The sequence below is a fragment of the Aythya fuligula genome, chromosome 4 (genome assembly GCF_009819795.1).
Source record: "Aythya fuligula isolate bAytFul2 chromosome 4, bAytFul2.pri, whole genome shotgun sequence".
Taxonomy (NCBI): Eukaryota; Metazoa; Chordata; class Aves; order Anseriformes; family Anatidae; genus Aythya; species Aythya fuligula.
This window is the reverse complement of record NC_045562.1, coordinates 27,045,775-27,059,840: the sequence shown is the minus strand read 5'-3', so window position 1 is coordinate 27,059,840 and position 14,066 is coordinate 27,045,775. Positions and strand designations below refer to the sequence as shown.

At 35.3% G+C, this 14,066-nt stretch overlaps 1 protein-coding gene across 2 annotated transcripts in view; it reads right to left on the bottom strand.

The window, feature by feature from the left end:
- SPOCK3 (SPARC (osteonectin), cwcv and kazal like domains proteoglycan 3) overlaps positions 1-14,066 on the bottom strand; it is a 193,186-nt gene that overhangs the window by 65,451 nt on the left and 113,669 nt on the right. For both annotated transcript variants that reach the window (XM_032186078.1, XM_032186079.1), the window contains one exon: positions 9,717-9,843. In XM_032186078.1, the coding sequence (XP_032041969.1) occupies positions 9,717-9,843 (127 nt within the window). The remainder of the gene's footprint in view (positions 1-9,716; positions 9,844-14,066) is intronic.

Below are 14,066 nucleotides of genomic sequence, written 5' to 3'. Positions count from 1 at the left end.
CAAAAAGGCTTTCCAGAACACTTGTCCCATTTAATGCTGAGCATTTAGTAAACTACCTGTTAGACAATCAATAACTCACATGCAACTGTAAAAAATATTTCAGCTTTGAAAGAGAACTGTCACATTTAATTGTACCTAATCTGAATAATGAGAGCTCTTTAGAGGTCCATGACTTCTCTGTACATTTAAAATTAAACAGGTCATGCCTAAGAAAAAATACATTGATGAATAATTAAATTCAGACAGCTCATAATCATTAGTTCATATGCTACAAACTCTTAGCTATATACATCCATAAAGTGAAAACAGTTAATAACCTGTTTTAACCTGTTAAATCACGTTACTTACCCAAACAATAGGAGTTTGGGTAAAACCCCTTTCAGCAAATAAATTACTGTTTAAAATGAAAATAACATTAAGAAATATTAACCATAAAGACATGCAACTAGCATTTTCACCAGAGAACAAAAGTACACATGCCAATGAACCAAGATCCTGAGCAAAGGAAATCTTTTGTGGTTGAAAGAACTGATGATAGACTGTTTCTAAAGCTATGAACTAGAGAAAATAATTTAAATGAAAAAATAAAAATCTGTATTCTGTCTAAAATCTGTCTAGAACAATGTAATATGTTACCTCATTTCCAAATTAGTATTTCAATATCCCTTGAAGACAATAACTCTGTAGAAGACAAGATATTTTAAATATATAAAATAATAATAATATTTAGAGAGTTGTGAGTTTTTCTTAAAAAAAAAAAAATAGCAAAAGGGGTAAAAATATAAAGCCATATTACTTCCATCTATATTGTACTTTGTGTTATTGGCTTATTCTCAAATTATAAACACTGATGCAGTTTAAAAATAGACTAATAACTTACTATAAACATGTTCAATATTAACAATTGCTCTTTCTGACATATATGCACAGGTATATTTAAGGCTATACTCTTAATATCATCTCTTATTAAGAGCCCTCACTCATACAGCCCAAATTCCAGCACTTCAAGCTTCTTATCACAAAATTCTGCATCATTTTTATCAGAGACAAGATACAGATGCACAGAACATCACTCAAATCTGTACATGAGACCCTTGATCTACCTTGTTTCTGGCACTCAGTTTTGTAATTTGGAGAAAATTTCTTGAGAGGCAGAGGAAGGAATAATGCTCAGACAAAACTCAGTTTACATTTCCAAGTTCCCACCTCAAAGTTGAAAATGAATATTCAAAAAGAAGTTAAAAACGTGAAAACATTTAATTCTCCTAAATCATCTTAGAAACAGCAGACTATTTTGGTTGAAAATCTGTCAAGAACTTCAATGCTTTTCAGCTGACATGAAAATTTCTGAGTAATGGCAATGGTAAAATAAGAGTAGAGAGAAAGCTATAAAACCTTATAGCAAGACATAAATGGCTTGTAAAAGCATGGAATTTTTTATTACAAAAAAAAAGATCTGCTTACAGGTTATTAGCATGCATTATCACCACATTTTTAATATGATATAGTTTCCTAAACCATGCTGGCTGATTGTAGTACTAATTAACCAAGTTCAATTTATCTAATTATATCTAAGTTGAAATATTTATAAAATTATATGTGAGCTGAAATATCATCCAAAGGGTGTGCTCATTAGTCTTTAATTATGGGAAAAATAATTAAATTAATGTGCACAGACTTGGTTGGTCCATGATAGGTTATACTGTCCAAGTCTACGATATTTAAACTATACCATGTCAACCAGGAAAAAAACAAATAAATCTGTATAATTATATTCAGGTGAAACCCAGATCAATGCACTGCATTGCTCCTTTTTATCAGTAGTTAGAGACACCTCAGCATTCTCAGATTTCTTTCCATCACATTGCCTCTACAGATCTCTACTTTTTTTTGCCTACCTAAAAAAGTATGCTAGGATTCATTTAAATTCAAAATACTAGAATTTAATTATTAAAAAGCCTGAAATAGTAGGCTACACGGTGCTATTACTGTAGGACATTCATGAAATTCCATGTTCATAATGGTTTTCATCCTGCCAGGTAAGGAACACCCTATTTATTGTACAGGTGGGTGTTAATAGTCCAAAAATATGGCAGCTTTTCTCTACATACATCTCTTTTTGAACTCAAAGAGATATTTCTTATGTAGAGACACACAGAATTGTGCCCAAATCTTTCTACTAATACCTTTATAAGATGTGTGAAGTGTTCCATATTCTAACTTTGTCAAACATGCGGATTAAAAGTAGGTCAACACAAAGCCAATTCTTCATACTTCACATTCCAAGGGACAGAGGGGCAGATTTTGCTAAGCAAACTTATTTTTCTGTTCCAGTAAGTCCATGGTGGCCTATGATGTTCTGTTTTTTCCCGGAACTTTGCTATAATACGAAGATACACCTTTGATGCTCAATCATATTTTTCAGATCCTTTTCTCTCAGCTCTCATCTGTTTTACATCAATGTCCAGATCTGTTCTTTATATTATTTTACTTTCATATTCTTCTTCCAGTTTACTCAATATCTCATCCAAAAGTACATCTGTTTGTACTCATTTGAAAAACAAGCAAGCAAGTCAAGCAGGCAAGGAATGTTTTAACCTGGCATTTGTGGAAGAAAAGTGATCTATTATTTGCTGCTTGTAAATGTAGCATAAAACAGCTTAGAAGGCATTGGATATGTAAGTAAACAGGCTGGTCAGTTCTTGTCTTGCTATAAATGAACTGAAATTAGGTTAGAACACAACCACTTCTTGAAGGTAGAAAGAAGGCAGGTTTCCTGAGGGACTCCATATTACCATGAAAACCTACGGATTTTGTCTGAGAGCTGGCTAAAATGTTCAGAAAGTTTCTGAACATTGTAGCATAAAACAGCTTAGGAGGCATTGGATATGTAAGTAAACAGGCTGGTCAGTTCTTGTCTTGCTATAAATGAACTGAAATTAGGTTAGAACACAACCACTTCTTGAAGGTAGAAAGAAGGCAGGTTTCCTGAGGGACTCCATATTACCATGAAAACCTACGGATTTTGTCTGAGAGCTGGCTAAAATGTTCAGAAAGTTTCTGAACATTGTCTGTTCCTTACTTATTTTATTTTTATTTTATTTTTATTTTTTAGCTTTTTTATGAGGGAGGGTAGAGGGTGTTAACTAGTGCTTCATCCAAAGAATCCTGAAGTAAAGAGGAACTTCACAGTCACACTCAGTATTGTAAAATTCACACGAGCAAAAAAAATCTTCTGGATTCATGTTTCCATATGTGGCTTTGGATAACTTAATCTGAAATTTATTTGTGAGGAATGTGAATGTGGTTACTGGGGATTGCAACATCCATACATTAGAAAACCTGAATCTAATACAGTTTTATGTGGTTTGATTGTGGTTTGATTACTTTAATGCTATACATTCAATGTGCCTGAGCTGGAATAAAATGTTAGTTTCACAATGCTGAATGTTAAATGTGTCATATTAAAAACAAATAAGGTCAGTACACACGAAAATGGAATACTACACACACATCCTCCTGCTTTCAAAAATAATTTTAAAATTCTGAATTACAGAGTAATTTTGATCAGATAATCTTCTGTATATAAAAACATCATTCTCATACTAAAGCATCAGCAATATTGAAAATGTGAAGGAATATTTGAATCACGCTAATAGGACTGAATGTAGTTTCACTAGAGTTGTAGCTATATGATTATTGGTTCATGTCCACAATATCTCAATGTGAGCTTTTCAAAATCGCAAATGCCAAATAGTGAGCCTTGTACAATGACTCTTAAATGTTACAGACATTATACCTCATTGAGAGGTATGCCAGGACTGAGGCTTTTTGCTTTCTCTGGGACACTGTGACTAGTTCTTTGCAATGCTGGTCTAATGATGTTACTACTTGAAGTTTAAGTCATTTCAGTTTTGTGCTAAGTGCTAATGTGACCTACATGAACAGTGTGTAAAAATATTTTTGTTAGAAGCTGAACACTTTGTTCTGTTTGATTACTAAATTTAATCGCAAGTTCTAATAAATTTTAATTTGAATAATTACACTTTCTCTAGTCATCTTCACTTCATTTGCAGTTCTGTAGCTTTTCAAATGCTTACTGTTCTGATAATTGTCAGTGAAAAACAAAATGGCTAAGTAATGTTAAGTACATTTTCTTTCATGCTTGCTGCATATATGTTGCTTAAAAACCCTTCTTAGAAGGAAAAATAGAATTAATTTTTAAGAAAATTAAAGATTTTTCAGAAAAGGGAAATAAATTACAGCCAACCAACACTTATTAGAGCTCTTCGTAAGACTTTTTTTTTTAATGATACTGTTGTGTAGCTACATATTTTATCCTACAAGATAATTTTAGGAAAACGACCCATTTTAATCTTAAACTTACTTATTTCTGTGATACAATCTACAGGAAAATTAAAAATGTATTTGTTGATACATTCTCTTCCATTTTGTCCTATATTTGGAGCACCTGCCTTGTGTAGCAGACAATTTAGGTAGTCATGTCTCTCCTCCATGGCTACTCCATGTACCATTGGACTTCTTTCTAGAAAGTGCTTAGATTTATTTTCCATACCATCTACTACTACACTAGCACACTCCTTGGGGTTTTCTTTCAGAGAATTATTACTATAATATTTAAATGCTTTTACTGGGCCAAGACCTGACACAGTTTTATTTTTTGTCATTTGACACTTTCAATCTCATTTTCTTTAATACCATTCTTACTGTCTGCTATTAACACTCAAAATTCATTCCCTAGCTTGACACCATCTTGTTTCATGGTCAGTGCCTTTAGCTGCTCCCTCTTTTCCCTTTTTTTTTTTTTTTTTTTTGACAAAAAAATGACCAAAAGTTCCCACGATCACAGAAAAAAAATCCTCTAATCCCACCTAATTACTTCTCCAATTACTACCTTCTTTATCTTTCTTTCCACTGAAACCAGGCTTACTAATGAACTTCTGCATGGTAAATCTTAAGATAACCTTTTGATTCCCTCCTTGCAACTGATGCAATTCATCATCATCTTCTCCACTGCCTTCTCAGGTACCTTAATCTTTCAAATGGCTATGCAAATTTAAGAACATTATTTATTGTCTCTTAATGCTCCAGACCCATCTTTCTGTCGGTTTCTTTTCAGAACTATTATCTGCTCACCACCACCACTCCACCAGAATATCTACACCAGTGGCAACTCCTGTGTTCAGCCTCTATCCATTTCTGTCTGCAGATGATGTATGATGTGTATATGCGGCTGAAATTAAGCCTTGTGGCAAAATGATTCTGATTATTTCAGCTGTAAGTCCAATAAGAACATTTTGAATACTATTTTCAAAAGATTAACTGCTGCTGGTTAAAAGCCACTCAGAGGAAAACTGTTATTTCATCTCCAGATAACTATTGATATCTTCAATGAAACTTAACACTTTAAGAAATCCAAAATCTGAACTGTCATCTGAACTTTACTTTAAGCTATTTTATTTTTCTTGTTTTACTGGCTGACTCTTGACAGTTAATATGCAAACTTAGATTTTCATGAATAGATTCTGAATCTGAGTTCTTTCTACATTATTTTTAATAGTATACTGCTACTGTGATATGAAAAATATTAAACGCTGACAGTAGTTTCACTCTCCCCTGTCAATTTGTCCTATTATTTTATTAGTTTGTCCTTCCAGCCTAGTTCTGTTGTAGAGAAAACGTAATGTGTTAAAAACAATGTAAAAACATTACATAAATCAAGGCTTAAGAAAACATTTTACAGTCCATAAAGTAGCTTTTTTAAAAAATATATTTTTATTGAAGTATTAAAGTTTATGTATATTTTAATGTAAATCCAATATATAGTTTTAGACTAAACAAACATAGTATTCTGGAAGTGAAGAAAGGGAGCCAAATTCCATTCTTGGTAGTATAAACATGTCATCCTATTCTGAGAAATACTGACCTGCTCAGAATTTCAAAATATTGAACATTCTATAAAGTAATTTGTCATCTAAGCTGATTTCCATTCCCTAAAGCTTTCACAGCTATTTATTGAATGCACTTGATAAGGAGAGATCAGTTAATATATAATTTTCTATATTAATTATATAATAATTATATATATTATAATTATATATATTATATGTATATATTATATATTATATGATTATATATATTATATATTATACATGTATTATATATTATATATAATTATATATAAAATATATAATTTTAGCAGTAGAAAAATGGATTAAATAAAGTGAGTCACCCTTCTGACACTTCTGTCTGATTTTAGTATTTTTTTGAATATCCTATTCTACCCCATAAATTTAAAGATTCCAGATAAAATTTCAAGCATTACTGGTAAAACACATTGCTAGCAGAAGCTGGAAAACCAGACAGCCTCACACCTGATTTTTTAGTATTAGATTTTAAACATTTAAACAATTACCAAAAAGAGTTTCCATTACTTCTGTAAAGATTCATTTAACCTGATAAAGTATACTCCATGGATCAATGAAAACACATTTTTATCTCACTAAAAACAATCTCATCTGATGTATGACCATTTTTTTTTTTCTTCTTGCACCATTTTCTGAAGTTCTGGTTGCAATATAGCACAATGTGAATTGTTCCAAGCATCCCAGCCATCACTTCATCCACAGATACACTAGCTTCACTGAATGCATGTTGGACAGCACTGAATGCTGTCCAACACTGCTCGCTAAAACAGTATGACAGAAGGTAGGCTGCTACCACAAAACACTCCATCTGAGGTGTTTTGCACCCCATCTGCACTCCAAATCCTTTTTATTCCTGGAAGGATGAAGCCAGAAACAGGCTGCGTGAGTTATTCTGGCAGTGGTGACCCTATTTCCCATGGAGTATGGATCCCCATGCCAAATTTATGCAGGTAACAAAGCCCCAAATACACAGGGGTAGCTACAGCACTGTTTGAAAATTCCTGGAGTTAAAATGAATAATGCACTTTCAAATGCCAAAGTTTAGAGAAATACAGAAGGTAAAACTGGACTATGAAACGTAAAACACGTGCAGTATTATTTAAGGGCTACTAACTGAAAGGTGTATGATGCCACCCTGTTAAGGAAACTGCAGGATCTCCCTTTACAGTGAATTTCTTCTTACATAACAATTAACATTCACTTTGAGTACTCAACATTTCAGCAAGTAATTTTTTTTATTTCAATATTCTTGTACTGCTAATAATACTTGCTACTTGCCTTTACGCTGACTGTATGTGAATAACAGTGGGCTGAAAGCACAGTAAATTTTAACCTGGACTGCTAAAAATCAATGGAAAACAACCTTACCTGATCTTGGATAAGCTCAGCTTAGAAGTTAGACTTTCTACAATGTAAAATTCTTTCTACTATGTACCATTATAAATTTCTGTGTGTGTGTGTGTGTTTGTTTTTTCCAAAACAAAACAAAAAAAAAAGTATGAAATACATGTATCTATAGTTATATAATTAAATAAACACCTGCATGCACTTGGCCTGAAAAGGGAGGTCTGTACTCCTAAAGAAGTGTCCATCAGCATCAGAAAACTGCCAGCCACCTAGCTGTGTTCCAAGGCACTATTACAATTTACTGACTTCTTTTCAGAAAATGTACTGTATACTTTGCCATAGTCATTGACAAATGCATTCTAAATAAAAGAAAATTGCTATATAAACTGCTACTGGAGCTTCATGCCACAATGAAACTAAACTTTGCCTGGAGTAAAGGAACACAAACATTCATATTTATGTCAATTTTAAAAATGACTGCTCTTGAAATAACCTTGCAAGGACCTTTATTTTGATGCAAATGCAGCATGGAATTTTAAATCATAACACCACTGAAAAAAATATATATATATATATTTATAGTAGTACAGATCTTCTGTTGTCATTAACTTTTTTTTTTTTCTTTTTAAGCATTTTGCTACCATAAACTTACATTTAAACTTACATTTACCATTACAAGGTAGTGAAAGACAAAAATGGAAAAGCTCTGCAAATGCGCTCTGCTGTGCTGCATTACCTCTGCATTATGTTCATGCAACAGGTATAGAGGTTGAATAATATGTACTACTGTACCGATTGTAGCTCTAATAATGCACTGGAAAGGAAGCAGAGTGTATCTATTCATTGCACTCATTTCTCATCATCCTGTTTGAGCAGCACACGTGAACTGATGTAAAAATACCTGCATCTCATCATTATTTACAGACTTCTGAACATTTGCTTCAGACCAGACCCAGAGCAGCCATAAGCCACTATAGGACTATGGTGACTGAAGTCATTTGATTCTAAATGGATCATCTATTTCTGATCAATTATTCCCACATTTCCACAAAATGTGAATCAATTCTGAGAGTTTCTGCTAGTATATCAGAGTCCAACCACATATGGTTTACCAATATTGCATAAATCAGAATAATTCATTATGGACAACAGATTGATTCTAAAAATGAATGAAAAATTGCTTCACAGCTATAGAAACAATCTCTGCGCAAATACAGAGCTACCAGCTTTCTCTCTTCCCCCCTTCCCTCCCCAGTGCAATTAGAAGTTCAATCTTCAATCAGTCTTCAATTAAAAGAAGTAGAAGCACCCAGGCTTGTCTTGGCATGTATTCGTGGGTTTCTTTTTTTTTTTTCTTCCCCATTTTGCAGTGTTATAGTTTGAGCTTAATTTGAGAGAAAACACTCCTTCTTTACCTTTCCACCCATTTCACTTCTCCCTATGATTCTTTTTTTATGAGAGGGAACTGCTTCTACCCCAACATGTTGGTCAGAGAGAGGTTACAAATAATTTACTTGTTCCTTCCTTCAGACACTTCCTTGCACACTTCCTTAACTGTTGCATTTTTTTTTTTTAAGAAAAATATTTTCTAACATGAAAAGGATAAAAGCGTAAGAATTGTCAAAGTTGAGGAAACAGTAGTTTCATTCTATTTTTATTTATTTATTTATTTATTTATTTATCTATTTGTTCTACTCAAAGTTTTAAGAGAGGATGCTAAACAAAACAAGTGTTTTCAGCATTACAGTCTGTCTCTCCACCTCTTAGTGAGATGTCCCAAGTCTGAGCTGAGTACTGTACTAATGCAGGCTCATGGGTTTTGGACTTCAGTGTAACCCAAATTTTTTCCCTACAAAGACTGGGTAAACTGACAGTACTGTTTTTGAATTATTATTCTATCTCTAAATAAGTATGACAGAAAAGAAAGGAGGGTTGAGGAATATAGAAGGAAGATTTGATTATGGTCTTAAAATACGCAAAATGCTGTTGCAAGAAGTAAAGACACACAACAATTATTTATGTTATTACATTTTTTATCTGGACATTTTACATCTATGCCTAAGTTCTTGGAATGTGAAGCATCCCCTCAGTGGTCAACAGGAATTTCATGTTTTCCTGACCACAGACTGGGGACACCAACACTCTGCTTCCTATTCAAAAACCTGCACTGATATCTGGAGCTCTGCTGCACAGTAGCACCATGGTTTTTCAGGTACTATTGTTTCATGTTGCTTGGCATTTGCTACCACTTCACCTTTTAGTCTTAAGATACACTACTGTGGCTGTAGGTTGCAGTCTGGAACGTATTTTAGTCAAAAGAAATAAAAGTTGATTTGTGTAAAAACAGAGGATTTTATTTCCCAAGAGCTGAAATTCAAGTGAAAAACAAAAGAATAATTCAGTTCTTTATTTAATTCTTACCTGAGAAGAATATGTGTGACCATCTGATCCACAAACAGGATTGGTATAAACTACTGGACACTGCTTGCAGTTTGATGAAATGGGACCACCCCTCCACTGTTTATGGCCTAAACCAGCCTCTTTCATACTGTAAGTAAACAAAAAGTATGTAATTCTGATAAGCAGTAGTAAAAACAGAACATATTCAGGGTATTTAATGTGCCTTTACAAACAGTAAGCCATACATAATTTCAGCCATTAAATTTTATATTAAGTAAAGCACTGTCAGTCTATGCTCACTCACTATCATATCATATGTTTGATACACCTGCAAGTTACTTCAATTTTTAAGACATGTTTGTTGAAAAGATGATTAAGATGTTGCTTTGGTGACTGTTACATTTATTGATCAGTGAAAGATGTCTGACTTGTGTGGTATTTGCTCATTCATGTTCTTATGAAGTAGTATGAACGGAGTTATTATTAATATTCATGTTTAAAGAAACAACATTTAAGCATCATAAAATATATAATATAAATTATATCATAAATACTTGAATAGAAACAGCTGGTCCTTCAGAGTGCTGTTATACTTTGATCACTGTCAAAGAATAATAGATTATATTTCTTAAAATTCAGACTCCACAACCAAAGGTAAAGTTCAAAGGTAAATAAAGGCAGTCCAATGGAACACAGGGTTCATCTGAACGTGTATGCCCGCATGCATCTACCTTAATTATCTATCTCTGAATCATCTAGCTCTGAATTAACTTTTATTTATCTTTCCAATTGTTTTTTGCACCTATGAAAGCATTTAATAATCACTGCATCCTTAAAGATCTGTTTTATGAGTTGCCTAATTAATAGGCTAGCCTACAACATGCTTTATATATTAATGGCTTCCATATAAATAAGAAATGGAACAATAATGGATAATCACAGAATCACAGAATATCTAGGTTGGAAGAGACCTCAAGATCATCGAGTCCAACCTCTGACCTAACACTAGCAGTCCCCACTAAACCATATCCCTAAGCTCTACATCTAAACGTCTTTTGAAGACTTCCAGGGATGGTGACTCCACCACTTCCCTGGGCAGCCTGTTCCAATGCCTCACAACCCTTTCAGTAAAGAAGTTCTTCCTAACATCTAACCTAAAACTCCCCTGGCTCAACTTAAGCCCATTCCCCCTCGTCCTGTCACCAGGCACGTGGGAGAACAGAACAACCCCCACCTCGCTACAGCCTCCCTTGAGGTACCTATAGAGAGCGATAAGGTCGCCCCTGAGCCTCCTCTTCTCCAGGCTGAACAAGCCCAGCTCCCTCAGCCTCTCCTCGTAGGACTTGTTCTCCAGGCCCCTCACCAGCTTCGTCGCCCTTCTCTGCACCCGCTCAAGCACCTCGATGTCCTTCTTGTAGCGAGGGGCCCAAAACTGAACACAGTATTCAAGGTGCGGCCTCACCAGAGCTGAGTACAGGGGGACGATCACTTCCCTAGCCCTGCTGGCCACACTGTTTCTGATACAAGCCAGGATGCCGTTGGCCTTCTTGGCCACCTGAGCACACTGCTGGCTCATATTCAGCCGACTATCCACCATCACTCCCAGGTCCTTCTCTTCTAGGCAGCTCTCCAACCATTCCTCTCCCAGCCTGTAGCTCTGCTTGAGGTTATTGCGCCCCAGGTGGAGGACCCTGCACTTGGCCTTGTTGAACTTCATGCAGTTGACCTCAGCCCATCGGTGCAGCCTATCCAGATCCTCCTGCAGAGCTTTCCTACCCTCAAGCAGATCGACACACGCACCTAACTTGGTGTCATCTGCAAACTTACTGAGGGTGCACTCGATGCCTTCGTCCAGATCATCAATGAAGATATTAAAGAGGACCAGCCCCAGCACCGAGCCCTGGGGGACTCCACTAGTGACTGGCCTCCAACTGGACTTGGCTCCATTCACCACGACTCTTTGGGCCCAGCTATCCAGCCAGTTTCTAACCCAACGAAGCGTGCGCCAGTCCAAGCCAAGAGCAGACAGTTTCTTGAGGAGAATGCTGTGGCAGACAGTGTCAAAAGCCTTGCTGAAGTCAAGGTAGACCACATCCACAGCCTTGCCCTCATCCACCCAGCGCGTCACTTTGTCATAGAAGGAGATCAGGTTCGTCAAGCAGGATCTGCCTTTCATAAACCCATGCTGACTAGGCCTAATCGCCTGCTTGCCCTGCAAGTGCTGCGTGATGACTCTCAGGAGGATCTGCTCCATGAGCTTCCCTGGCACTGAGGTCAAACTGACAGGCCTGTAGTTTCCCGGGTCTGCCCCCCGGCCCTTCTTGTAGATGGGCATCACATTTGCTAGCCGCCAGTCAACTGGGACCTCCCCTGATCGCCAGGACTGCTGATAAATGATGGAAAGCGGCTTGGCCAGCTCCTCTGCCAGTTAAGTTTTATAAGTTTTTTTCTGCTTTGAATCTTAACCAAGAATCTATCAATGATTATGTTTAGAATACAGCGATGACATGACACAACAAAGAAGTAAATGTTCACACTCAAAAAGCTCAAATCAAATCTTTAATGGAGCACAACTGTTTCGGCTTGGTTCAGCTAAAAATCAAGAACTGTTCTGCTACTTAATCATGAATCACTGCTTGAGAAGAACTTGTCTGGAGTAATAAAAAAAGATATGAACTTGAAAAAAGTAAATCTCTGATTACTGCTTTTCTTCTCACTTGACGGAGAACTTTCCAAGCATCTACAGCCTAATGAGACTGTGTTTGGATGGCTGCATCTTTCTCTTACTTCTTGTTTCTGCTATAGCTCATGATTCCCAGAAGTGTCCCAGTAGCCTGAAATTATTAACAGGACCAGACAGTCCCAGCTATCAAGCTACCTGATGGAACTTCTGTTCATTTGAGTCACGGTAACTCTAGAATATCACATAAAACAATTGCAAAAGTTCCAGACATCAGTAGGAAGAATTCCACTGATATCAGCAAAAACTAGAAATTACAAACAGGATTTGCGGGATACACAGAGGCCACTTTTTATAGTTTCTCAAAACATATCAATATATGGTACTAGAAGAAATTGAGATTTTTAGCTTATCTGCCCCCACTATTCTAATCCTTGTATATGCCATAAATTAAGTATACACCTCAGAAAAGATGAGAGAGGGAATGCACACATCCAGACAGAGGAAAAAAGGATTATTAAAATCATCTGAAGGAAGGGAAGAGAATGATGTCTAAAGAAGAATCACAAGACTGGACACTAGAACAAGCTGAGGACAAAGAAATCACAGGTCTGTGATGACCACTGGAGACGTATGAAGAACAATGTAGCCTGATCACCTTCACTCAACCAGCCTCAGCTTCATTAGGCTTTTAAATGCAGGCTATCCCAGGCCACTCATTTAGGGTGAAGAGAGTCAAATTTTCCATTCTACACAGAACTTTGTTGAAACCTTCAGCAAATCACTTTTAAGATCTTAGTTTCCATATAACTAATAAGATTTTTCTATAAAACAAAAGTATCTGTGTTTTCCTAACTCAGAAGGTAAATGAAAAATAAATTATAAATAATGGTATCAGTCCAGAGGTACTGGGTCATACAAATGCTTTAGATGGACGTATGATCAGAAGGTTTAGTACAATAAAGCAGAAAAAAAGATTTTGTATAATTATAGCTGACCAACAGCTATTTTCTGATGGATCAGTCAATGAGATGACAGGAAAAAAGTAAAATCAATAAAAAACATTTTGAATACCAGTTATGGTATTCACACACATGCACTTCAGAAAATCTATTAATAGTACCTTAAACTTATATACTCTAACATTTCCTTTCACCATTATTTAATTATATCAAATTTGCTTCTCTTGACTATTTCTATGTTGTCATTATATTGGCATTTTGTTTTGTGTTTTTGTTTGTTTGTTTTTCCAACTAGGCAATGAACTTACAAATGATTAGCATGAAAATAACTAAGAAGCCATTATTATTACGGTATAAATCATCTTGAATTAAAATCATTGTTGTATGCCCATGATGTCATTAAACAAGACCCAGAAGGACAGTTTAATGAAAATGTAAGTAATTTAAGTTACAATTTACTTAAGATATGCACATAAAGCAATACATTTTACATTCTACATATAAGAGGAAAATAATTAGTAAACAGACAACAAAAAAAAGCTACTCCACTGTAAAATTTCACTTTTTTTCTTCCCTCTATTCATTTTTTTCCATTTGATAAGAAAACAAAAACAAAAACAAAACAAAAAAAAAAAAAACACCCAGATCACTGCAACTTGCAGTGCAGTTACTAAAACTGTGGCGTTTAATTTTCTAATTCCATTACAGCCAGTATAAATGTTCATGTCC